This window comes from Hylobates moloch, unplaced genomic scaffold (assembly GCF_009828535.3).
Source record: "Hylobates moloch isolate HMO894 unplaced genomic scaffold, HMol_V3 SCAFFOLD_17, whole genome shotgun sequence".
Lineage (NCBI taxonomy): Eukaryota > Metazoa > Chordata > Mammalia > Primates > Hylobatidae > Hylobates > Hylobates moloch.
The window spans coordinates 6,944,494-6,972,305 of NW_026652292.1; the positions used below are offsets into that span (position 1 = coordinate 6,944,494).

Below are 27,812 nucleotides of genomic sequence, written 5' to 3' on the forward strand. Positions count from 1 at the left end.
CTTATATCAGACATAATTTAAAAGAACAAGTTCTAAGAAAAATGTATTGCTAATGAATAATAATTGGAGGTTTAACAAAGGGATGTGTTAAATGGAACCCCCAAATCAAGGGCAAGTTATTAATCAGATAACCTTTGAATATGCCAGAATTAGACAAATTCTCAGTAGTTGCATGAGTTTTACTAGAAAGAGAAAGAAATGATAACCAGTGTGCCTCAATCAGTTTAATGACAACTTAATTTTTCAAAAGTATCCTTAAGGAATTTCTCCAACAAACTTGGGAAAATAATGTAGCTAAGTTATACCCAGTATATTAAGCACTTAAGTGTGTGTGTTGCTTTCAGATAATTTGGCAGGGCACACAGCTACATTCGCAAAATGCTAAAATATTAATGGAAGTATTGTCAGATTTTACAAATTGGGCTGTAATTTGTCATGTATGCCATAATAGTGGGCTTTTCCTTCAGATCAGAACATTTTTAAAGAGGAGAAAGACAAATTGAAAAGAAGGAGTCTTGCTTCACCACTTTTGAGTTCAGGCTTTTTTCGGAAACTCATTCAATTGCCCAGCACTGTGATCACCTAGAGGGCATATGCACACTCAAAGCATGGACCCTGAGCTGTCACCAGGTGCGGTGCTATCTACCATCCACCAGTGGTGCCAGCATTGAATGATAGGGGGAAGGCTTGAGTTCTTTTATTAGGCTGGGTGGCAGTTACCAACAGCTTCATTTCAGTCTAAATTCACATGGATTCTTTAACACTTCCAACAGAAGAAAAAATTCTTGTTTTGTACAACATATGAAGTTTACTTTCTATATTTTTTAAACCACCTATTAAAAATCAGTCATCCTTCTACATTTGGGTCTAAAATAAAGATTTTAACTTACATTTGGTTGTTAAATGAGGCTCTGGGTGTGGAAAAGGATTACTATATTTGATTCTCTTTTTTTGATCCTAGAATCTGTATCTTTCATGAAGGACCGGCTCTGTGTGATTTGGGGTTTAGCATAATCTTATTACAGAATATAGGAGGAGGAGAGACGATGCTTGGAAAAGTCTGTTAGGTTTACCACAAGCAGATCCTAAGGCAAGGGTCTGGGTACAGTAATTTAGTTGGGAAGTGGTTCTCTTTAGCAGGTTGAGGGCGTGGGACCATGAGGTCCACTCCCTCCAAAGAGGGAGGTCAGCTCATGAAAGGGGCCGATGGTGGAAGCAGGGCTCAGTCTTGCCTGGGACTCTGTGAGCAATGTGCCGACCATGCTCAGATTTATCACTGAGGGATGTTGATGCAAAAGCTGGAGTATTTATTCGTCAGCTATCTCTTCATTAGCGGACACACAGGAAACCATACATTCAGTAAGGAACCATCTACAGTGACCCCCAAGCAAGGAAGAAGGGAATATGAGTAGGATATTGGCAGCCTTAGCTGTAAGAAGCATAGCTAGAAACTCATGTAAACACTGGGAAGTTGACTGATTGTTTTAAATTCAATGGAAGATGGTATTGAATCCTCGTACACACAGGTTATCATCATAAGCTCTGTTAATGGAGAGTTATGTACACTGAGCACCTGTGGCTTGGTGCATTTCATCTCGTCTCAGCCTTTGACTTGTTACCCATCAGAAAGAGTACAAAATGGGTTTTAACCTAATCAAGCCAATCTTAAGACATCTCTGTAGATGCACAGATGCTACTGGGATTTCTAAATAGATAGCCTAGATCCAGACCCATAATTATTTATAGTCTACATGTTAATATTCCTTATCACTGCTTCAGAAGTTAACATTTGTTTTCAACATCTACTTGCTTTGATTATGACAGATTCAATGGGAAACCTCAAAGCCACATGCCTCCCTTCTCCCATCAGGGGCTCCTCTGTTCATGTCTGAGGATATGACCAGACAGATCTCCTGATATTTTGTTTTGTTTTGTTTTGTTTTTGTTTTTGAAACAGAGTCTCGCTCTGTTGCCCATACTGGAATGCAGTAGCACAATCTCGGCTCACTGCAACCTCTGCCTCCTGGATTCAAGTGATTCTCCTGCCTCAGCCTCCTGAGCAGCTGGGACTACAGATGCCTGCCACCATGCCCAGCTAATTTTTTTTATTTTTAGTAGAGATAGGGTTTCACCATGTTGGCCAGGCTGATCTCGAACTCCTGACCAGGCTTTGATCAGCCTCCCAAAGTGCTGGGACTACAGGTGTCAGCCACCACGCCTGACCAGGTCTTTGATGTTTGTGGATAGAAATTTCACACTTTCCTCACCAGCTTTCCTCTATTGGTATGAATAGACTTTGGATATTATAACTCCTTTGTATGTAATATTTTGGCCTCACACCCAATTATTCCATCTATTAATCAATAAACAGAAAGAATAGGAAGTAACCACCCACAGAGTGCCTCGCTGTAGTGTACACTCAGGACCTGCAGAAATGGAATTCAATGGAGGCAATACTAGCAGAACTCAATCCCTAAACTTACAGGACAACTTCTATCTGCTAAACACTTCCATGGGCACATCACAAGTTTGATTACCTTTAGAGTTTCCCAAAGGTCTAACCATTTCATGAGTCACAGAGGCCAAAGCATAGAGAAATTGAAGAAAAGTGGCAAGTTTATGCATTTTGGGGATGAGTAGCCAAGTGTGAGTAGATGATGGAGTAGTTCTTTATATCAAGATGATGAAAGTTAGCAATAGAAGCACATTAACTTAGAACAAACCCCCTGGTTTTTTCAAGTGGGCTCTGAGACGCGAGCGGGATCAGGCCATGCCCTTTCAAAAGCGCTAATGGTAAATCAAAGAAGAATGCGATAGGGTCTCTGGTATAATATCATTCATATCATTCATAATCAAGGCTTCAACACACAATGCACTTGCTGTCAGACGAGACTAGATGGACAGGCTGGGGTTTGGAGGAAGCTTAATGCCTGACCCTTGGGAAACAGAAGGGCAACTGAAGCAGAGCAGTCTCTGCCTCCTTCTTTAATTTACCATTAGTGCTTTTCAAACGGCATGGCATTTATTGGTCAAAGATGGATACTTCCTGAATAAATGAATAAGCGAATGAATGAATGAACAAATGATCAATGCTCAGTTATGTCAGTACATGGAGAAACTAGCTTCTATACACTGAGCTTCCCCCATGAGCACATACTGTGTTTTCTGTTGCCTTTGCCCTTGTCTTTCCATGGAGGGATGAGCCGGGAGGAGGATCATCCCATCTGCATCAGAATGCACTCCTGACCCACCCTCAGCTCTCTCAGTGGAAGTTTCCAACGGCCACCAAAGCGATGTACACTAAGAGTGGGCAAAGAGATAGACACCTGGCCCTGTGAACGTGGAAGCAAATCCGAGCTTCCCCTCCTCCCCTAATCCCTCATCAGCTTACCAAAAAAAGAAAAAGAGAAAGAGAGACAATGTGATAGATAAAGATGTGATAGATAAAGTGTTTCATTGAACAAATATTTGTTTATCAACATTGAGTATCAGTTGCTAAACTCTACAATAGCTAAAGAATATGATGCTTTCTAAAATGAATTAACATTAAAATACTCCAGGATGGATATATGCCCTGAAGATTACCCTTCTGTTATACTATTCCTCCAAAAACTATTGTGTATTTTCATTGAGGAGAATGAGAAAATGCCACTCTAACTAAAATAAGTTTATGTTAAAATGGGTACAATATTGTTTGCTAATATTTATTGTTTCCTGGACTTACTGAATATAAAGACCAAAAGTACTCTAAAAGCTCATATGAAATCTTTGAAAGTATCTTATTTAAGAAATGTGGAATAAGTGGAATATCAGCTGTCTTTCTTAAGTTCAATAAAGCTAGTATTTTAGCTCAGAAATGAACATGCAGGCGAAAATGAGTGTTTTCTATCTTAGACTGATCAGTGGTTTCTGAAATTTTAATATTGTTTCTGCTTTGCTACTTTAAAATCAAAATAGATTAAAAAATCTTTGGGGAAATAACTTTGTTTTCCTTTATTCTTCATACCGAAGAACACACACTTAGAATTCAATAAATAATAAATAATATAATCGTACAGTCTGACCTTAGAAAATCTCTTTATTCCCAATATATATTTCTAGAATCTGTATTTTAGCTTCTAGGAAAGAATTCCCAAATTGGCCTACCTACAAATCAGTGAGGATCTCCAAGGTTATTTGGTCATCCCCCGAGGTGTCTGAGAGACATTTGTTCCTCCTTCCCCACCTTGTCCAGGAGCGGCTTCTGCTCTCCCTGCTGCCGGCCCACATCGCCATGGAGATGAAAGCAGAGATCATCCAGAGGCTGCAGGGCCCCAAGGCGGGCCAGATGGAGAACACAAATAACTTCCACAACCTCTATGTGAAGCGGCATACCAACGTGAGGTACGACGCTGTGCTTGCTCCTTGGCTGGTCTGGGAGTCTGCGTGCCTGACTGGAGACATTTTGGCTGGGATCTCACACCTCATATCACCATCTCTCCTTTGTGACAGTGGATCCTTTGCAGGGGAAATAATCACACAGATTCTGCCATCCCACTCACCTGTTCCTGCCCCTGGGGCCTTCACATTAAGATGAGAAAATAGGATGCTGTTTGCTGTGTTGGATTGAGTTGTCCTTCACAGCCCTGGCTTCTGTAGCCAAGCATCCATCACAGAAAGGAGTGAGGGGGACAGCGGGGTCTTCATTCTGGAAACCCCGTGGTCAGATTGCAGTAAGATTGGAGGGAGAGTCTGTGGGATCTCCAGGCACAAGACTGAGTCCTCCAAATAGACTTTGCAGGAGCAGGGCCTCTGTGAAGACAACACATCCCAGGGAAGCTGGGTGTTCTCTCCATCGGTATGATGAGTTTCTCAGGTCTGGAAGACCAATGACCAAAGTCACAGAACAGTGATTTGCACCTTAGTTAATTCACCGTGAAAGTTACTGCTTTTCTGAGACTGGTATACTCATATCTACTTCCCGGGAGTCATTCTGGGAATTACAGTGCCTAGAAAACTAACATGTTATCATCATGGGATTATAGTAGGGAAGGAGATTGGTGTGGGGCTTCTGTCTCCCATGAGCTCTAGAGAGAAACTGTGAGGAGGCCTCACTTCAGGCTGGAGAGGATTGTCACTCCCATTTCTCTCCTGTCCCTGTCTCCAAGCCACAGCAGAGCGAGGCCCACCCAGACTATCTCGATTTCTGTGCCCCTCCCATTCCCAGTACCACTTCTTTTGGGAGTTTGTTCTTTCATTCACTCAGTATGTTAATACACTGCTTTGCATTCTAGCTGGGAGTATTTGTCCATTCTTGCACTGCTATAAAAAAACTACCTGAGACTGGGTAATTTATAAAGAAAAGAGGTTTAATTGACTCACAGTCCTGCGGGCTGTACAGGACGCATGGCTGGGGAGGCCTCAGGAAACTTAACCACGGCAGAAGGTGAAGGGCAAGCAGGCACATTTTACGTGTCTAGAGAAGGAGAAAGAGAGGGAAGGGGAAGGTGCCATACACTTTTAAACAGACCTCGTGAGAACTCACTCACTATCACAAGAACAGCAAGGGGGAAATCCACTCCTCTGGTCCAATCACCTTCCAGACCCCTCCTCCAACACTGGGGATTACAATTCAACATGAGATTTGGGTGGGGACACAAATCCAAACCATGTCACTGAGTTATCACCATAAGTAACCTGTGCATGTATCTGACCTCATCTGTTATGTTTTGATGGTGTTAGTTTAGTCATTAGAGTTTTTAGAAGAGGGGCCAGGCTGCTTCAGTTCTAGGTTTTTTGAAGCTTGTTAATGAGAAACAAATTTAACTGTTACTTAAAGACATTGCTAGGACAAATCTCATTTGACACCAGATTTTAGATTAGCTGTATAATACCCAGGCATACACAGATGTCAGTGTGATATAGGAAACTCATATCAGGAAAGAGGTAACAGAAACATATTTGTGTGTGAATGGCAACTAAGGAAGCACGACTGGATGGGTATGTGATAGTAAAAACTAAATACATTTAAAGAAAGTTCACACATGTTAAGGAGTAAAATTATTTAAAATACTGGCTTGCCTTCAGGTTTGTGAGCGTTTGCCTATATAATTATAGAAGAAACATTTAGTTATCTAAGTGTATTATGCTATTAATGGCTCTTTCTAGCCTTAAATGTCTGAAATTCAGCAATGCCCCTCCCATCTTGGGAAATATTTTTAAGTCACTTTTTGACCACTCAAGTGTACCTGGCCCCTTGGCCTTGTCCTCCCACTTAAAGAATTTTCCCATCCCTTTGTCTCATGACATTGCATTCCCTTAGTTTTCTTCTGACAATCTGTTTTGTTCTTTTCGTTTCCCTAAATCAAGTCTCTCCTGTAAATGAGAGTATGTTGGGGGCTCTCTCTTATCTCCTCTCGGTTTCTCTCCAGTCCTCTTCCAGGACTTTAATTCCCACCTAAATGATGCGCATACACAGGCCTCAACCATAGCTTTCCATACTCATCTACTTAATGTGCATCTAAGACACCACCATCGAGCACAGCACAACCAAAGTTGGACTAGTCACCTTCCCCTACACACTTGTTTTGATTTGCACAAACCTAGATTTCTGAACTCTATTGCTCAGCCAGAAATAGGATCTTCATCTTCAATGCTTCCCTCTCCCAGACAACCCCAACTATATCAAATTAGTGACAAATCTAGTTCATTCTTCCTCCTATCTCCCACATCTGTCCACTTCTATTTCATTACATTATAGACCTTCAGTGGGGCTCTCCAGGGTTCCAAGGATATAGTTCTAACTGACCTGCGTCCAGGTTGCAACGGCAGTAGTGATCTTTCTAAAGTGGCAATATGGTCAGGCTCTAGGTGGGGTTTTCTTCCTCTATGGTCCCATAAGTACACTATGCTTTCTCTACCATAATCCTTTGCAGCTTTGTACCTTGCATCACAATTGCCTGCTTTTTTTTTTTTTTTTTTTTTTTTTTTTTTTTTTTTTTTTTTTTTTTTTTTTTTTTTTGAGACAGAGTCTCACTGTCACCCAGGCTGGAGTGCAGTAGTGCAATCTCGGCCCACTGCAACTTCTGCCTCCCGGGTTCAAGCAATTCTCCTGCCTTAGCCTCAGAAGTAGCTGGGATTACAGGCACCTGCTACCATGCCCGGCTAATTTTTTTGTGTTTTGTAGTAGAGACGGGGTTTCACCATGTTGGCCAAGCTGGTTTCGAACTCCTGGCCTCAGGTGATCCACCCGCCTTGGCCTCCCAAAGTGCTGGGATTGCAGGCATGAGCCACCACGCCCCGCCACCTGCTTACTTTTTTAATCCCTTTGCTGCAAAATAACCTCTGGACCAGCTTAAGCTATCTACAGGCAGCCTATCTCAGAGCTGCTTTGTTCACTGTAAGTTTTGAGCACAAGAAGCACTGTGGATGATGTGAGCAAGAAGGAAATGGAGTCAACTGCCCATCCACGCATGCTACCTGCCGATACTGCTTTGAATCAGGGACTCTTTCTCTGAGCGCGCGTCATTCATCCTTCCTCTTGCACAATGGCTCAGCACTTGTGATCCCTGCCACTATAAGTCAGCATGGAAGAAATAGGGATGATTTCTAGGGGATCATCTGAACAGAGTGGAGGGTAAAGCTGCCCTAGAAACCCTGATTTTCCTGTAAGCATCAGAGGTCTCCCACAGGTCGTGTCCATCAACAGAGGAGCAAGTATTTCCTCTAAGGTGCAGCCACACAACCTGGGCTTAGCGGAAGGAGCAGAGAACGGCCAACATCAGAGTCCTGCCCTGCTCTGGCTGAGACCCTGCTGACTGGTGCCCCTTTTTGTACTTTTTTTATTGTTGTAAAATATGCATAGCATAACATTTACAATTGCAGTCGATTTTAAGTGCACAATTCAGTTGGATCACAGACACTTACATTGTTCTACAACCATCAATATTATCCATCTCCAGAACTTTTTCTTCATCCCAAACTAAAGCTCCGAACCCATTAAGCAACAACACTACACCTCCCTCTCCCCCAAGTCCCAGGCAACCGCCGTTCTAGTTTCTGTCCCTATGGTTTGACTATACTGTGTGCCTCATATATGTAGAATAATACAGTATTTGTTCTTTGTACCTGGCTTATTTTACTTAGCATAAGGTTTTCAGGAGTTTCAGCACATGTCAGAGTTTCATTTCTTTTAAAGGCTGCCTGATATTCCATTGTATGGATAGACCACATTTTGTTTATTCATCCATCTGTCGATGGACCTTGGGTTTGCTTCCATCTTTTGGCTGTTGTGAATACTACAGCTGTGAACATTCATGTACAAGTATCTATTCAAGTTCCTGATTTCAGATCTTTGGATATATACCCAGAAGTGGCACTGCTGAATCATACGGTATTTTGTTTAACTTTTTTGAGAACTGAACATATTGTTTTTCAGAGTGGCTGCATCATTTTACCTTCCCACCAGCAACACACGTGTACTCCAGTTTCTCCAGGTTCTCACCACAACCATTATTTGTATGTTTTATAAGAGCCATCCTAATGGCTGTGAAATAGTAGTTGTTTTTGTTCCATGGGACATCTTAAGTCATACATATTCACTTTGTGAATCTCAAACCACCTGCAGAAATTTAGGCTTCTTTATAAGAGCTTGATACAAATCAGAAACATGTTATTGTGTAGGAAAAGTTGCAGTGCACACACAGTTGCTGTGTTTTGCTATTTTAAACACATAAAAAGCTCTGAGGAATCTCACACTCGCCTTCCCTAGTGTGTACATCACATGAAGGGAGCTGCTCTGTCATTTCCTAAGAGCGACCTTCCCGGCCTCCTCACTGTCCAATCTGCCCCTACTCTTCTCTGTCGTAACACTGTCTCCTTTTCCTTTGTAACCCTTTTTATGATTTGTAATTGGACATTTGTTGATGTTCACATTTGTTCAATACATCCTCCCAGCTAAATTCTGAACGTCAGGAAGATATTCCATGTCTGCTTCATCCTGGCAGATAGGAAGGACTCCAGAATCATTTAAGTAATCTTTTATAAAAAGAGGATTATTTTTCCAGGTTCTTCTTTGACTCAATATAAACCAAATTTTTTTTAAATTATTTTGCTGCTTCACTCCCTATCTTAACTACAAAAGTTTAACCTCCAAAAATGTTTAACAAGTTTAAAAAATGTTTATATATTCTTAATCCAAGAAAATGACATCTTACTCATGAAAATATAAAGTATTAACAAAATTACATGATTTTAATGGAAAAATTATTGCTACTTTCTTAAAAAAATGTATAAACTGGAAAACTCTGTCTCCTCGCCTCCTTTCTTCCCACAGCATCTTATACGCTGACATCGTTGGCTTTACCCGGCTGGCAAGTGACTGCTCCCCGGGAGAACTTGTCCACATGCTGAATGAGCTCTTTGGAAAGTTTGATCAGATTGCAAAGGTGAGTATTATGGATTCTCTTCCTCTCTGAAGATTTCTAAACTCTTGGTTTCGTTTTTCTTCATCCACCTATCAATAGTTTACTTTTTCATAAAAGCATCCTTTAGGAACGTTGTTTGTAAAAGTTGTTGGATTTCTTTGCTATTGATCTTTCATAAGCCTCAAACCTGTCTCGGGGATGAAAAACGCCACGGCATATCATTATCACGTTTTTATCTATTTTAAAACTTCCCCTTATGTATAATTCAGCACACATATAATAAATACATTCCAGGCAGTGAGATTCCATTTGCAAATCCCTCTGCATGGTATTATTTTAAGGTGCTCTTTTAGGCATTTCCATGTCAAGGATCTGGTAGGATCATTTCCACTCTAGTTGCCAACATCCTCTATTCCTATTGTTAAGCAGGACCCTGGAAGAGCTCCTGAAATAGAATGCATATCTTCCATGCAAAGCATTCAATTACTCTTGTCTCATTTTTATCCTTTGATTCTTGTGCCACTTAAACAGAAATGGAAGTTTAGTGTCTTCCATTCATATGCTCTTTCATGGGAAATTTCACAGATAGGAAATGACGTGAAACCGTCTGAAACCGCACTAGATCCTATTATTTATTAGAACTGCCACAGTTGCTGGTGGCAATATCAATGACAAAATGTTTCTTCCCGCAAGCCCTGTACTTCTCATTAAATGTTTCTGGTCAATTCTCTCTTTGAATTGTTCCCAACAACAACAACAAAAATGCTTCATTATGCCTACTAATATCAGTTATTTAGCTATGGAAGAATAGGTCCTAAATTTAGTTCACTGTGTGATTTAGATCACTTTTAAACAAGACAGAACATTCCAGCTGAGTCGCTTAGGAAGAAATCTGGCTTTCAGATGTTAGCATGATCATTCTTGGGCCAAACTCCCCAAGGTTTTTGCCTTCTGTAGTTCCACGGACCATGACAGCTCTCACTGGAGATTGTAAAAAATCAGTAAAAGCACAGCTCTGCTTCCTTCCTTTACCAAGCCAAAGGAAGGGGGTGAGTTTTGTGGGTGTTCATTTATAAGAAAAGAAAGGTTTGAAACTTAAATGATGTCTTAAATTTTGAATTAATAAAAGGTCATTTTTGTTGGACTACCTATTCATGTTAGGAAGAAATGTTTCAATCTTGGCTGGGAACAGCATAACTCCAGTGCTCAAATGACATTCTCTCCTCCACATGCTTGTCTCGGTGAACAAATTTCCCCTTCTTAGAGGATAAGGGCCCACCCAATTCCAGTTCTACCTCCTGTTAAGTAATTAAATCTGCAACAGCCCTATTGCCAAATAGGTTCACATTCACAGGCATCAGGACTCACTTTAACATGTGAATTTGGAAGGACACAATTCATTACCCATAACAGAAGTACTCGACGTGACTTCCTCTAATCACTGGAACAAAGGAGTACACACCCTTGGCTGACTATCCAGCCATTAGTTTATCCATCATTGGTCAGAGGGGCAGTGTGCCTTCGACATGAGTTCATGGCTCACAGTTCAATAACGGGGGGTTATTGTCAGCAAACAGATACCACAGTGCACTGAGTACTATGTAAAGCACATAACCTTACACTAAGGAACTCAAAACCATTGCCATTCACTGTAACTGTCATGTTTTCTAGTCTCAGAATATCTGTTTAAGAAGTATGAGAGGGAAGCTTGATTAATATGTAGTGGTTTGCCTTTTTCTTATTTATGATATTGTCGTCAGGAATTACTAAGCACATCATCTGTAGTACTGTAGATACATATGAAAGTACATCCTGGCTTGTGCACTGTCAGAGAGGGAAACATATGCAAAATATTCAGCAAATCTAACACATGCTTGAGAAGATGTGTTCACTTGATTATTTCAAATTTATTCGGTTTAAACATAAGCCTATGTTCATGTTAGAGAAAAAATGCCTGCATTTGATACATCTTTTTTTGTTTTTCTTTTTCTTTTATTTTACTGAAGAGTCTGTAAGCTGCATCAAATGGTTAGAAACAAATATAGGATCAACATGTATGAATGCAGTTAATCTAAATATTAAAATATAAATACAAAATTTAGCCCAGAAAAATAATGACGTAGTCAAATTTTACATTAAAACAATTGAGCCTAAGATGAGAATTAAGTTTTAAATTACTTGGCAGTATTGAATGGCAGCTTATTAGGTGTGGTGATGTCTATCAGAAGTGACATATCTGCAGGTAAGAATCTGCTTTGGATTTAAAATAAATAAAAGAAACCATAAGCACAGTAGGGAAGGACTTGAGATTCTAATTCATACTGAGTGCTGGTCATCATTTTCTGCTCTGAAAGACTCAGCTGTGCATAGAATGTTTTATTTCACCCTTAATGTTTGGAGCTGCTCAGACTAAAGAGATTGGCCCCATCACCATCCTTCTCTGCTTCTATGAAGTTTAAATCATTCCAGAACATTCTCCCTTCTTTCTCATTTTTTCCCCTTTTCTTTATTTATTCCTCTTTGGAAATCGGCATGTAGGGGAGGGCAGCTCATTCTGGTTGAGTAATGAAGGGAAGCCCAACTGGTTCTCATTGCTGTCTCCAGACGCCCCTGGAATGGTGTGAGCAGAGCTGGCGCTTGATGATATTGCATGAATCTAGATCATTTTGCAAGTGCTTAATGCAACTGAAATTCTGTAATTTATTCTTCCAGGAGAATGAATGCATGAGAATTAAAATTTTAGGAGACTGCTACTACTGTGTATCTGGACTCCCTATATCTCTCCCTAACCATGCCAAGAACTGTGTGAAAATGGGGCTGGACATGTGTGAAGCCATAAAGTAAGTGGACTACTTAGTAAGCATTTTGTTATATGCTTTAAGTTCTGGGGTACATGTGCACAATGTGCAGGTTTGTTACATAGGTATACGTGTGCTGTGTTGGTTTCCTGCACCCATCAACTCATCATTTACATTAGGTATTTCTACTAATGCTATCCCTCCCCCCACCCCTCCCCGACAGGCCCTGGTATGTGATGTTCCCCTCCCTGTGTCCATGTGTTCTCATTGTTCAACTCCCACTTATGAGTGAGAACATGCGGTATTTGGTTTTCTGTTCCTCTGTTAGTTTGCTGAGAATGATGGTTTCCAGTTTCATCCATGTCCCTGCCAAGGACATGAACTCATAGTTTTTTATGGCTGCATAGTATTCCATGGTGCATATGTGCCACATTTTCTTAATCCACTCTATCATTGATAGACATTTGGGTTGGTTCCAAGACTTTGCTGTTGTGAACAGTGCTGCAATAAACATACGTGTGCATGTGTCTTTATAGTAGAATGATTTATAATCCTTTGGGTATATACCCAGTAATGGGATTGCTGGGTCAAATGGTATTTCTAGTTCTAGATCCTTGAGGAATCACCACACTGTCTTTCACAACGGTTGAACTAATTTACACTCCCACCAACAGAGTAAAAGCGTTCCTATTTCTCCACATCCTCTCCAGCATCTGTTGTTTCCTGAGTCAGGAAACAACAGTAAGCATTTTTTTAACTGTCTAACAATTTGGGGTTGTAAATCTCACCTGTGAATATTTCTATTGTTCTGCCTACTGGCATTAAATACATTATTGTGCATTTAAATATAATTGTGCAGAAACCCATTTATTGGGATGTGAGTAACTCAATGGAAAGTAAAACTTCATTAAGTGTTAGTATTATTTTTGTTTATTTGTTTGCTGTTGAGATAAGGTCATGGTCTGTCACCCAGGCTGGAGTGCAGTGACAAGATCACAGCTCACTACAGCCTCTACCTCCTGAGCCCAAAGCAATCCGCCCACCTCAGCTTCCCAAGTAGCTGGGACCACAGGCAAGCACCACCACATCCGGCTAATTTTTGTATTTTTTGTAGAGACAGGGTGTCTCTGTGTTGCCCAGGCTGGTCTTGAACTCCTAAGCTCAAGCGATCTGCTTGCCTTGGCCTCCCAAATTGTTGGCATGATAGGTATGCGCTGCCTGACCCAGCCTAGTATTGTTACTATGAGCCTTAGATTACAGTGAAACTGAGTTGGTAATCTATAGGAAGGGACAATTTTGTTTGTTTCAAAGGTGATTTTTAAAAGACATTTTGAATGTCTTCTTTGATCTTAAGGTAAAAGTGTGCACATGTTATCATCTTTCCAATTTCTGACAAATTCTGTGGCTTCACATACATTGTAAGGGAAGAGGTAGTTTTTACAACCAGACTGCAGTTAATATGAAAAACCAACACAAAAATATTTTCATCAAGTCAAAAATGCTCAGCTCTGTGAATTTAATTTTAATTTGTATTTGTAATATATGTTTTCTGCATTGTATCTGTAATTTTTTTCACTGTGATTCCAGAGAAGATTTGCTTACATAGAATAATGATATCATTACCATTGACTACTACAAGGTAAAAATATAAGGTAAAAGGGTAATTTTTATTACCAGCATCACAATTTTATTAGCAGTACCTTCTTTAATAATGCCCTTTGTAAAAGCCAGAATATTCTTATAAATAATAAAGCCTTTTGTTTGCTGACTGTGTGATTGGAATATTGTACTTCATTGGGTTTTTGATTGTCCATTTTGGTCAAATGATATGACCTTATCCTCAACTTTTTTTTTTTTTAATCTGAACAGGGTTGGAATTAAGAGCTTGATGTTCTCATTCCTTGTCTCAGGATTAAAGTAGAAAGGGCTTTACGTGAGAATACATCAAGTCTTGTTGTCACTGTGTTGGTCATATGCTGAAGTGACTAAAATATTAACAGGTGACTTCCCCAGCATAGTCCTGGGAAGATTAATGCCCCCACCCCCCACCCCCTCGCACCCACCACACACACACACACACACACACGCACACACACACACACGCACACACACACACACACACACACACAGCCTCAGCCAATGAAATGGAGAGACCCGCATGTTCCATATTCACTAGCTCCATGGCAAACTCCTGCATGCTTCTGTGGGACAGATCAGAAATGGGAAGGAAATGAAGTCGATGAGAGAGTTGAGATGGAAAGAGTGGTTAGTGTGAACTCAGTTTCCTATACAAAATGCATAGTGTGAGAAATAGCCATAATTGCTTCTTCCCATAAGTAAATCATATGTACTCTCTGATACATGAAAAATAGTTTTTAGCTTCTTTAAAAAAGTAAGTAACTATTTTTAATTCTATGGATCTAGATGTAAGTGAATCCAATCAGTGGAACTATTGGATTGGAAAAAAAATATTAATTTTTTTTTTCAAATTTGTAACCTGCCACTGGTGACAACCTCAATGTTGGTTTCAAACAGAAGGTGAAATGAGTACTATTGGAAGGAAGTATTTTTTTTATTTCCTTTTCAATTAGTTGTGGAAAAGAGTCTTATGAAGGGCAAAATTATGTGCATCAATAACACATTGGATTAAAGAATCCACCCATTTAGTAAAGCCTTGTTTCTGCTTTTGAATGAACTGTTTCCAGTTCCATAATGTTTAAGTTATTCCAATGTCTTGAAGATGTTTTAGGAGAAAGAATCCTTACATTACATGCACTGGCATGTCACCAGTTCATTAGAAATACTATTACATTTTTTACTGTGATAAAATATGTATGCCATAAATCTTACGCTTTGAATCATTTTATGTGTATATAAAAATGTACAATGATACAATAAAATGTATAGTTATGTGCAGTGATGTTGCGTAAATTCAAAATGTTGTGTAACCATCACCACTGTCAACTTCCAGAAAATTTTCATCACCCCAGACGGAAACTCTGTACCCATTAAGCAGTAACTCCCAATTACCCCTTCCCCAGCTCCTGGCCATCTCTAGTCTACTTTCTGTCTCTGTGCTTTTTACTATTCTGGATAGTTCACGTAAATGGAATCATATAATATCTTTCCTTTTGTGTTTGACTTCTGTCACTCAGCCTGGTGTTGTCAAGGTTCATTTTTGTGGTGGCATGTGTCAGCACCTTTTGATGCTTTTGATGACAGCATAATATTCCCCTGTAGGTATATACCACATTTTATTTATTTTTGATCATTGATGCATCAGTAATATCTTATGTGTGCAGAATCTCAGTAATGTCAACAGGTTTGAGGGACCTCTCCCAATTCTTGCTGATCCCTCAACTCAATCCTCAAGTCAGGCTTTGCGTCCCTGTTACCTGCCACTTGCAGAACAAGGGATTCCACATTTTTCCTCTGTTTGTTTCATGTATAGTAGACAAGGTGATCAATAAAATGGTTATTTGGGGCTGGGCATGGTGGCTCATGCCTGTAATCCCAGTGCTTTGGGAGGCCGAGGTAGACCGATCACCTGAGGTCAGGAGCTTGAGACCAGCCTGGCCAGCATAGTGAAACCCTGTTTCTTTTTTTTATTATTATTATACTTTAAGTTCTAGGGTACATGTGCATAATGTGCAGGTTTGTTACATATGTATACATGTGCCATGTTGGTGTGCTGCACCCATTAACTTGTCATTTACATTAGGTATATCTCCTAATGCTGTCCCTCTCCCCTCCCCCCACCCCACAACAGGCCTCAGTGTGTGATGTTCCGCTTCCTGTGTCCAAGTGTTCTCATTGTTCAATTCCCACCTATGAGTGAGAACATGTGGTGTTTGGTTTTTTGCCCTTGCCATAGTTTGCTGAGAATGATGGTTTCCAGCTTCATCCATGTCCCTACAAAGGACGTGAACTCATCCTTTTTTATGGCTGCATAGTATTCCATGGTGTATATGTGCCACATTTGCTTAATCCAGGTGGACATTTGGGTTGGTTCCAAGTCTTTTTTTTTTTTTTTTTTTGAGACGGAGTCTCGCTCTGTCATCCAGGCTGGAGTGCAGTGGCGCAATCTTGGCTCACTGCAAGCCCCACCTCCTGGGTTCATGCCATTCTGCCTCAGCCTCTCCGAGTAGCTGGGACTACAGGCGCCTGCCACCACGTCCGGCTAATTTTTTGTATTTTTAGTAGAGACAGGGTTTCACCGTGGTCTCAATCTCCTGACCTCATGATCCGCCCACCTCGGCCTCCCAAAGTGCTGGGATTACAAGCGTGAGCCACCGCACCCGGCCGGTTCCAAGTCTTTGCTATTGTGAATGGTGCTGCAATAAACATATGTGTACATGTGTCTTTATAACAGCATGTTTTATAATCCTTTGGGTATATACCCAGTAATGGGATGGCTGGGGCAAATGGTATTTCTAGTTCTAGATCCTTGAGGAATCGCCACACTGTCTTCCACAGTGGTTGAACTAGTTTACAGTCCCACCAACAGTGTAAAAGTGTTCCTATTTCTCCACATCCTCTCCGGCACCTGTTGTTTCCTGACTTTTTAATGATCACCATTCTAACTGGTGTGAGTTGGTATCTCATTGTAGTTTTGATTTGCATTTTTCTGATGGCCAGTGATGATGAGCATTTTTTCATGTGTCTGTTGGCTGCATAAATGTCTTCTTTTGAGAAGTGTCTGTTCATATCCTTCGTCCTCTTTTTGATTTTTTTCTTTTAAATTTGTTTGAGTTCTTTGTAGATTCTAGATATTAGCCCTTTGTCAGATGAGTAGATTGCAAAAATTTTCTCCCATTCTGTAGGTGGTCTGTTCACTCAGATGGTAGTTTCTTTTGCTGTGCAGAAACTCTTTAATTAGATCCCATGTGTCAATTTTGGCTTTTGTTGCCATTGCTTTTCGTGTTTTAGACATGAAGTCCTTGCCCAGGTCCATGTCCTGAATGGTATTGCCTAGGTTTTCTTCAGGGTTTTTATGGTTTTAGGTCTAACATTTAAGTCTTTAATCCATCTTGAATTAATTTTTGTATAAGGTGTAAGGACGGAATCCAGTTTTGGCTTTCTACATATAGCTAGCCAGTTTTCCCAGCACCATTTATTAAATAGGGAATCCTTTCCCCATTTCTTGTTTTTGTCAGGTTTGTCAAAGATCAGATGGTTGTAGATGTGTGGTATTATTTCTGAGGGCTCTGTTCTGTTCCATTGGCCTGTATCTCTGTTTTGGTACCAGTACCATGCTGTTTTGGTTACTGTAGCCTTGTGGTATAGTTTGAAGTCAGGTAGCGTGATGCCTCCAGCTTTGTTCTTTTGGCTTAGGATTGACTTGGCAATGCAGGCTCTTTTTTGGTTCCATATGAACTTGAAAGTAGTTTTTTCCAATTCTGTGAAGAAAGTCATTGGTAGCTTGATGGGGATGGCACTGAATCTATAAATCTATAAATTACCTTGGGTAGTATGGCCATTTTCCCTGTTTCTACAAAAATACAAAAATTAGCCAGGCGTGGTGGTGCACGCCTGTAATTTTAGCTACTCAGGAGGCTGAGGCAGGAGAATCACTTGAACCCCAGAGATGGAGGTTGCAGTGAGACGAGATCACACCACTGCACTTCAGCCTGGGCAACAGAGCAAGATTCTGTCAAAAAAAAAAAAAAAAAAAAAAAAAAAAAAACAAAGTTTATTTTGTTACACTCCACCCTCATGAAAGGGCAGCAACAGAGAGGACATCTCAGCACGTTCCAGTAATTGTTTGTCCACTTTCATCCTCTCTCCCATGCAAGGATATGCATTTCCATTCCCATTCATTGAGCCATGAGGTGGGATGGGTACCAGACAGGAATTTTCATTTTTTAAGCTGGTGAGGGGAACATGCACACCTGGCACTTGGGTTTTTGCCAGATGGTCTCAGTGTCATAGGAACCAGCAGCATGAGTCCCAGACGGCTGCCTGCTCTTCCCTCTGTGTTCACACCTCCACACTTAGCAGCGCCTCATTCCCTGCTAGCCCAGGCACCACTGCAGAGGCACTTCAGCTGCAGTTTTGGAATATTTCCAATGCTTAGAAACATTTCTTTTTTCTGCCATGAACATGCAAATTATTTTTAATCAAGTAATATTCAGGACCTTGATTTTATAAGGGATTAAGCCTTCTCTTAAACTGTACTGTTTACCTACTGCTGTTGCAAGCTTTGAGCAATGACTTCAACGTTTTTCTATAGATCATATAAATTGCATATACATGCAACAAAACATGTGGCTAGTTGGCCGGGCGCGGTGGCTCACGCCTGTAATCCCAGCACTTTGGGAGGCTGAGGCGGGTGGATCACGAGGTCAGGAGATCGAGACCATCCTGGCTGACACGCTGAAACCCCGTCTCTACTAAAAAACAAAAAATTAGCCACGTGGTTTGGCGTGCGCCTGTAGTCCCAGCTACTGGGGAGGCTGAGGCAGGAGAATGGCGTGAACCCGGGAGGCGGAGCTTGCGGTGAGCCGAGATCGTGCCACTGCACTCCAGCCTGGGCGACAGAGTGAGACTGGTCTCAAAAGAAAAAAAAACAAAAATATGTGGCTAATTGATTCATTTGAACCCACGGTCAACTCATTTTTTTGAAAAGACAACATGGAGACGGTTTTAATGTTTTAACCAGTCAGCTCATTAAGGAGTTCAGCTCTGTCAAATGGACAATCTGAGACTCCTTTTTCCTCCCTTTTTATCCTTCCTTGGCTCTCTGCTGGCCTACTTTGGTAAACAGAAACGCCACGTGGTTGGAAATGTCCTCTCAACAACATAAAATGTTAAGAACAATTATGGGTTCTCTAACGAATTTTTCAGAATCATCATTGCTCAAAGACAGAAGCACAGTACATTTTTCAAAAATGACCTTGGTCCATTAGTAAACTTGTATGAAGTTGTACTGTTGCATTGGGCCTTGAACCCTTTGAGAGGTCAACAATCCACTTGGAGGAGATTGTGTCCACCCAGGCTGAATTTCTGCTGAGGGCGGAGATGGAGACAGACAGGGAGTGCTAATTGCCCTCAGGGCAGTTAGAGGACAGAGGCAGCAAGGCTGCCCAGACCAGCCTAGAGGGGAGAGAACAGAAAGCCTTTCTGAATGGGGCTGTGCCTGAGCCCGGAAGAACAATGCCAGCTGGCCACATGACACCAAAGGGAGGCTTGGGGGCCTGGGGAGCAGGAAGAGGAGTCATTATAAGCAAAGTCCGGAGGTGGGGACGCCCTGGTGCTCACACAGCCACAGCCTGCAGATGCAGGGCAGAGGGGTGGGGGTGGGTCTTCTTGTCCTGCTGATGCTCTGGCTCGTTTTGTGGGGCAGGAAGGAAAGGTTTGGATGACTTGCGTAGAGCCAAATGGGTAGCTGCGTTTTTTGCAAAAACAAGAAAGGAAGACAGTGAGGGAAAAAAAGGAAAGGAAACGGGAAGGAAAATATCTTTCTATATTCTTTTTTCAGAGTGCGATTTATTTTTATATCGTGGGTCCATTTCGTTTGATCATTTTTAGCATGCTAAAATGGTATCATTATATCATTTAAGCATGACATACATGCCTATGCCATTTTGAGATGTTAATGATTCATTTCACTACGATTCACAAGTGGTGGTGTCTTTGTTTGATTGTGCTGCAGTCGGCATCATTGCTTCCCTCCACATTGCCACTTGGGTAATTCTTTCGATGTAACCAAGAACACCTTCCTGTACTTCTTTTGCAATACTACTTTAATGTATTCAGCTAGCAAGAACAAATAAGCATTGCCAAGCATTTCCATTTTTTCTTCATTGAAGTTCATCATTTTTCTCTGTTAATGAGTTGGTGATAAGGTCCTAAAAAGTATTTTTTCTCTTTTTGTTAAAGAATGTGCACAACTGGAAAGGCTTAATGTCATGATTATTTTGCTAAAAATTCCTGTGTAGGCTAAAATCATTATTAAGCTCACAAATGAGCTATATTGTTCACTTATTAGCAGAAGATATTCATTGGAGAGGTACATTGTGCTAAGCACTAAAATTGCAAACCCTGTTTAAGACTGTTTCTGACATTACAAAGCAATGTCACGTGATTCTAGTATGAAAATGCAGACATGTGCCAGCACATGGTAGTTGCTTGATACATATTCATTGCAGAAGTAAAAGTTATAGCCAAAATGTTTTGTCATCACTATAGTCTGGCCTGATCTGGCTTTAATAGCAAGAACATTGGTCTAATCTGGAGTGACTGGAAGGAAAAACCCTTCTTAGCTCAGAGGAGTGATCTCCTGCCATAGGAAGGTTTATGGTCATTTCCGACAGTTTGAAAAATTCTGAATAATAAAATACTGGGAAAATTGGCCAAGAGTTAAAGGAAACAGTGGATGTTACTTGATCATGATCTTACTTCCCTTCTCTTTAGGAAAGTGAGGGATGCTACTGGAGTTGATATCAACATGCGCGTGGGCGTGCATTCTGGGAATGTCCTGTGCGGCGTGATTGGCCTGCAGAAGTGGCAGTATGATGTGTGGTCACATGATGTGACCTTGGCCAACCACATGGAAGCTGGAGGGGTCCCTGGGTAAGGCCAAGCATTGGATTTCTTTCTTCAAGCAGGCAGCACTATTAGGGATGACAGATTATCAGCCTAATGACGGAGTGCTCAGTTTTTGATCACTTCTGTTGCCTCTGTTGGTATCATGTTACTCACGTCCCACGGCCTCTTATGTTAAGCAGATAAAGATGAGCTCTCAAGTCCCTACACCATGACCCCTATTGTCCATAGTTCAAAGACTGTGATTATCAGACAGTAAATTACAAACTTTTACTTATTTGCAAATGTATGAATAGAGATCTGATTTAAAGATGTTTTACAAAACAGTCCAGATATGGCATCTGTCTAGAACTGTTGACCTCTAAAACCATTATATTAAAATAAGTGACCACAGCATCCTTCTCTGGGGAGAATAACATATTTCACTCAAGAGAATCTTTATCAAGGGCTATAGTTTAGAGAAGCACGAGAGCAAGCACTGAGAAAGAAAATCTGCATTATTATACAGATTAGCATACTTCCTAAAATGCCCATGACATACATTTCAAAGATACTCTCACAAAAATTCAAGATAATCAAGTTGTATTTGCTGTAATTCACCACACCCCCCACGCAGCTTTCTGTGAGTGCAGAGAAGCTCCAAAACTAGTAGTGCATGACCTCTAAGAGCATCTTTCCAAAGCAGTAGTCAATAGAATATAAACTTTAATTGCGGTCAGTGCTCCTAAGTACATGTAGGCTTTCCTTCATTTGGTGGATAAATTATTTCAGAAATCATGAGCAAATAGAAACCTTTCTTCACACTTATCCTTTTATGTCTTGACTGTGATTTTAAAATGCAATTTCAGACGTGTTCACATTTCTTCTGTCACCCTGGAGCACTTGAATGGAGCTTATAAAGTGGAGGAGGGAGATGGTGACATTAGGGACCCATATTTAAAACAGCACCTGGTGAAAACCTACTTTGTAATCAACCCCAAGGTCAGTATCGTCGTAAAGAGTCTATGATGAAAAGGGAGGAGGAGCAAATTATTGATATTCATTAGTGTTTTTAATCAATATCCAATATAATTCTTTGCTACTCTTTGTCCCCAAAATATTTTAAATGCATATGGTGGTTTAATTGCAGAAGATGTTTTGTAATTATGAATTCAAATACTTATTAAATGAGCAGTTGAAGTGCATTGCTTGTCTGCAGGATGAGGGTGTTGATGCAGGTTGCTAGTTCAGGCCATCGTGTGTGTTAGTCAGTGTATTCCTTGGTGGATGCTGCATCTGAAAGCCTCTCAGTGGACACAGCTGTTGATACCTGTCAGTTGGGAAATGAAATAAAGAGAAAATGATTGACTTAGGGCTTTAGAAGATAAAAATCCAATTAAGTAAAATAGGATGAACATATACAAAAAAAAAGAAGAGAAGAAATATTTGAAAGATTAACACATAAATATTACATAGACATGCTTGCGAGATTGTCTGTATGCACAAGCATATTTGCCTTCCGTAACATAAGAACATCTATTGCCTGGAAGATGATCCACCCTATACAAACAGTGAGAAACTATCTCTTATTTCATTCACACCACATTTAGGCCAGATCCAAGGGGCTTAGAGTTCTCATTTCTTTTAACCCTTCTCAAATTCCTGCCAAATGGGTATTATCACTATTTACAGATTAAGAATCTGAAGCTTTCAGGGGTTATGTAATTCTTCCCAAATTACACAGCTGATAAATGGTGCAAATATTCAGCAAGAAAGACCTCTGAACCATGAAAACCAATATCATAAAATCAACAAGATCAACTTTATGGACATTTACTTGTGGTAGCATCTGGGAAGCCCCAGTTTCACCTTTGAAGACAAACTTTCAACTAGCTTGATGATCGATCTGGAGATAGATGTGTGGCAAGCAGCAGGGACTGGGAGATGATGGGCGGGTGAAGGCTCAGAAAACACATGTACAAAGAACATTATGTTCAGGTAAAGAACACCAAAACACGGTGTTTGGGGCTATGTAGCATTAGAAACAGCTACAGTTATCACTTTAGAAAAACACAACCATCAAGAAAAAGCTAAACAGATCAGCACATTCTGTTTTAAGAATTTACTTAATAAAAAATGTCCATTAACATGTCATTTTTTTTCTAAGTCTCAATTACATGTATGTTTTGCTAGCTGAAAAAAGATTCCCTCAACTCAAATAGTGTGTTCCCCAGTAACACTGAAGGAATAAGGACAGAAAACACACAGGGCGAATAGAGGGCTGTCAGGAGGAATGACCCTAGTTCAATGAGGTTGATGCCAAAAGGATCATGTGTGGCCCTGTGCTGTGCCAGGTGTGATGCTTTGTTTCTCACCCCAAGGGAGAACGACGGAGCCCCCAGCATCTCTTCAGACCTCGCCACACCCTCGACGGAGCCAAAATGAGGGCCTCGGTCCGCATGACCCGGTACTTGGAGTCCTGGGGGGCGGCCAAGCCCTTTGCACACCTACATCACAGGGACAGCATGACCACAGAGAACGGCAAGATCAGCACCACGGTATGCCCTCCCCTGCCTCCAATGCCTGAGCACTGGGGGAAAGCTAACTTCCCAAAACCAAAGGCTGGGCATCTCCTGCCAAAATAACTCCTGTCTGTAAGAAGCAAACTGATCACCTTCTTCTTCTCAGACAGGCCCTTATGAACAACCATCAGGGTATGAGTGAGCTCCATGCTGACGTTGCTAAGGGTTCCACCCTAGCGTGATTTTGCATTATAGCTTCATAACCCAAGACAGTGTTATTTACAACGGATAGTAGCAATTAAATACAACTATTTATTAATTGAGGGGTTTTTTAAGAAAAAATTATATCGTGAAGTAGAAAGCCTTGAGGTTCTTAATGAAAAGACAAAGGCATGATGCTCTTGGAGTTTAAGTAGTATCATCAAGCCTATTTCTTCATTGCCCAAATGTCCAGGCTGTGTTGGCAGCAGTGGATACTATCTTGTTATGGTTCCATGTTCCCCTCCAACTTCCAGCATATGAGAAAGCACTGAAGCTCCTTACACCAGGGACATCTGCAATAAGATGGCATGGCTGCAATGGAGATGGAAAATAGAAAGGCCCATAGGAGGAGAGAAAAGTAAATACAGCCAAGCACTTAGGATAATCCCCATAGTATTTTTAGATTTTAGAACTATCTGGGGGTAAAATTTCATGTATAATGCTATTAACTGTGCTAAGGATGCAGTTACAACTTTTTAAAAATATAATATTACATAATTCTTATTGTCTGATGAGAAGGAACATGCCAGTTGTCAGGTGAAAGTGGAATTTTCCAGTCGCCCTGGGCCCCTGTCTGTCCCAAGGTCTCAAAGTGACACTCCAACGCCCAACAGGCAAGGGCTTAGCATTCATGTTTTGGCTTACTTATATTTCTTCTCCCAACTTCTCTTCATCTTTTTTCAACTAAAAAGTAAATGTGACTATCAGACGGAAGACCATGACCCATCAGACAATCAGTAAGACTGCAGAAGTCCTAGCATTTGCATTTTAATAGCAAAAGAGGGACCACAGATAGAAAAACAAACAAATGAACAAGATCATGTGAGGTGCTGATGAGGGCCATGAGGAAGATAAAATTGAGTGATGGCATCCGGAGTAAATGGGATGGCCACTGTAGTAAGTCAGCTGAGGGAGTCTCAAAGGGAGAAATGAGTGAATGGGAAGAGGAGGTGGCAGAAAAACAAAGTCAGTGGCGCAAAGATGAAAGTGAGTGTGGTGTCCCCTGGAGACAGGAAGCTGCTGTGGCTGCAGCATCATGAACAATGAGCAAAGGGAGGTCATGGGGTAAGATGCACCACGGTAAAAATTTATATTGCATTCTATGTGCAATTGGAAGTCATGGAGAATCTTAGCAAGGGAGGGTCATGATATAATTTAGGCTTTGGAATAATGGAGCAAGAGTGCGGGGGTCCCCGGTAAGAATGATAGCCCCTTATGCCAAGAATTTAGCAGTGGAAGCAACGAGAAGCAAATTCAGGGGCTAAGGTGAAAGTAGAGTCAATAAGACTTGGTGATGGATTGGATATGCATGAACATTAGGAACAGAGATGCATCCAAACTTTTTGGCCCCACAGCTGGAACAATGATGATGCCATTAATTGAGATGACAAATACAAGGGGGAAACCAGATTATTTAAGATGGAAAAATTAAGACTTTTCTGCTGGACATCTTCTAATCTATAGTTAAGTGCAGCGAGGATGTAGACAGTTGGATCTGCAAGTCTAGAACTCATGGGACAAGTCCAAGATGGAGGCATGAATGTGAACGTCATCAGGTTGTAGACGATATTTGAAGCCATGGGACTGGATAAGACCATCAAGAAGAGAACAGTCCAAGGTGGGAGGCCTGGGGCAGCTGGGGCCTTCCAGCATTTAGATCTGTTAGAGAAACAGTATCCTAGGAGTCCAGTATCCAACCAGTGAAAGCCTATGTTTCTGTCACTCATGAAAAACAGTAACTTGGATAAGTTAGCCTCAGTCTTGCTAGTTAGTGCGATGTCTGATAACTACATTCCCATCGGGATTTATTGTACATCAGCAATTGGTTGGTTGGTTGGTTTTTAAGGAATAAGAATCATATATAAATACTCGAATGTGATTTTCTGTGCTGTTTTTCATGTGTTCCTGTGGGGAAAGGGCTTACTTTTCCAGGTATATCGTTGTTGTTTATTTCTTATCAGCCTTTATTGTCTTAAGACTTAAGAGTGACTGTCTCTTTTATTATCTGAGCGTGGGATCCAGGAATGGTTTCAGTCTGACTTTAATCTGGTGTTATGTGTTGATGAAGATGCCTTCTTCAAGATATGGCTGGAACTGTTGAGTGCCTCAACTTCAGAAAGTTGTTTATAAAAATCAAAGGACCTCTTGAACGAACTCTATTTTCTTAACCATCTGGTCCCACCTGTTGCAGGTTCAAAGCCAGGCTTGGATTGCCTTAGAAGCAGTATAGCATAGTTCAAGAAAGTCCCAAGTTTTTGGTGAGGCATTAAGCCCAAACCACTTTGACTTAATTGTGTGTCTCACTCACTTTCAGAAAGACCTCATCGGAGTTTTCACTTATAAATCCCAGGGTCAAACAATTGACATTGCTGAAAGTGATTCCTTTATCTAATCCCCTATGCAGAACTCCATTCACTCTTGATTCAACATTGATAGAGCTCTTGAATAATACATTACTTTACTGTATGCAATGAAACTTGGAGCTCAATTACTTTTTCAAAAAAATCTTTCCTTTCTGTAGGCTAAATCCATATCCTAATATAACCTTGGAAATCAAAGCAGCAAACCAAAGTTTCTTTGGAGCAGTTTTGTTCCAACTTTTATTTTCATTCCCACTGTAAATGTGTAAAGGCAATCTTTCCTTGAAAGCCTATTATTGAATATTTGACAATGGCTTTTCCACTGATAAATTTTGTCTCTCTTCCATTTCTCCTTTGGGAACTACCAGCACCCCTTTGCTGATTTCTTCATTTTGTCGAATGGTTTGTGATTTCACATACTTAACCAATGGTACTGTTTCTTAAAACCCCAGTTCAGTGATGGGGATGACTACAGATTTTGTGGTTATATTTTTGTTCTTTCTACAGCATTTTCTAATATTTGTCTGATACCAAAGTCCATTTTCACATGGTTATAGGTTACTGATGGTAACTCTGTTGTCAGTCCCTGGCAGGCCACTGTTTGAAATCAGATCTGATAATAGCAGGCTATAAATCTTAAAACTCCAGACAACAATCCTGATGCTTCTAGCATCCTGAGTTTAGAGATTACACCAACATTCCAAAGATAAACTGAGTTTACACCTTGATTCACATTTAGGATTAAGCTCTTTTTCTCCACATGAGTAATTATTTGTTAGCTAAATGTTACTGTCCATGATAAGAGGAAATATGTTTTCACCTCATTATCATTGCAGCATTCTTCTTGAAACATGTTTTGACAATTAATAACCTTTTTTCTCAATATAGGATGTACCCATGGGTCAGCATAATTTTCAAAATCGCACTTTAAGGTATGGTATCTCTTTGACTATCTGATTTTTTAAAGCTTATTGCTCTTTATTCATTTCTGAGAGTAATTATCATCAATTATGGTAATTTCAAAGGCTACTTCTGAAAGAGCAGCTCCCCCTGAAAAGCCCTATTAAATTGCTTTCAGCTTCTAAAAATAGAATCATTGGGGTCTTATTGTTAGAATTGAGAGAGGGAGAAGGAAAACACCACCTGGTACTCATTTTAGAATGTTAAACTGTTTTCCTAAAGTGATTCTTCTTAATATTAATGTGTGGTAAAAAAAAAAATGAATTGTCTTAAAATGGGTATGTTGCTTAAAATTACATTTTTCTGCCTGTAATCCCAGCACGTTGGGAGGCTAAGTGGGTGGATCACTTGAGATCAGGAGTTTGAGACCAGCCTGGCCAACATAGGAAAACCACGTCTCTACTAAAAATACAAAAGCATTAGCTGGGTGTGGTGGCATATGCCTGTAATCCCAGCTACTCCGGAGGTTGAGGCATGAGAATCACTTGAGCGCGGGAGGCGGAGGTTACAGTGAGCCGAGATCGCTCCGCTGCACTCTAGCCTGGTCGACAGAGTGAAACTGTGTCTCAAAAAAAAAAAAAAACAGAAAAGAAAAAATTACACTCTTCTGTTGAATTCTAAAGGTAAAAGCAAGATAAATCCAGTCTGTCTATAGTGAAATAAAGGGTTACCCACTCTGCTCAAAAAAAGAGAAAAGCTTCCCACAAATGTCTCCATGTGCCCTGTCGCAGCCACTGTAAAATCCCAGGCACTAACTCCTTTTTTCCCCTGTTCCTCTATCTTTCAGGCTCAGAGTTTTACTTTAATATTGGTTTGGGAGTTAATCAAATCAATATTAGGACATTCAGATAACCAGTGTAAGATGTAGTTCCAAACCCTAAGCCAGGCTTTCTTTCTCCCCAGAGAGGTCAGTTTATTGGAGCTATTGATAGTTTTATAGAAACTAAGGAAAAATATGAGATCTGACCTATTTTCTATAGA

General features: G+C 40.6%; 1 protein-coding gene across 1 annotated transcript in view; it reads left to right on the forward strand.

The window, feature by feature from the left end:
• ADCY2 (adenylate cyclase 2) overlaps positions 1-27,812 on the forward strand; it is a 432,640-nt gene that overhangs the window by 292,211 nt on the left and 112,617 nt on the right. The window contains 7 exon segments of the mRNA XM_058430099.1: positions 4,235-4,383; positions 9,314-9,425; positions 12,117-12,244; positions 20,618-20,776; positions 21,598-21,730; positions 23,110-23,286; positions 26,760-26,803. Of these exon segments, the coding sequence (XP_058286082.1) occupies positions 4,235-4,383; positions 9,314-9,425; positions 12,117-12,244; positions 20,618-20,776; positions 21,598-21,730; positions 23,110-23,286; positions 26,760-26,803 (902 nt within the window).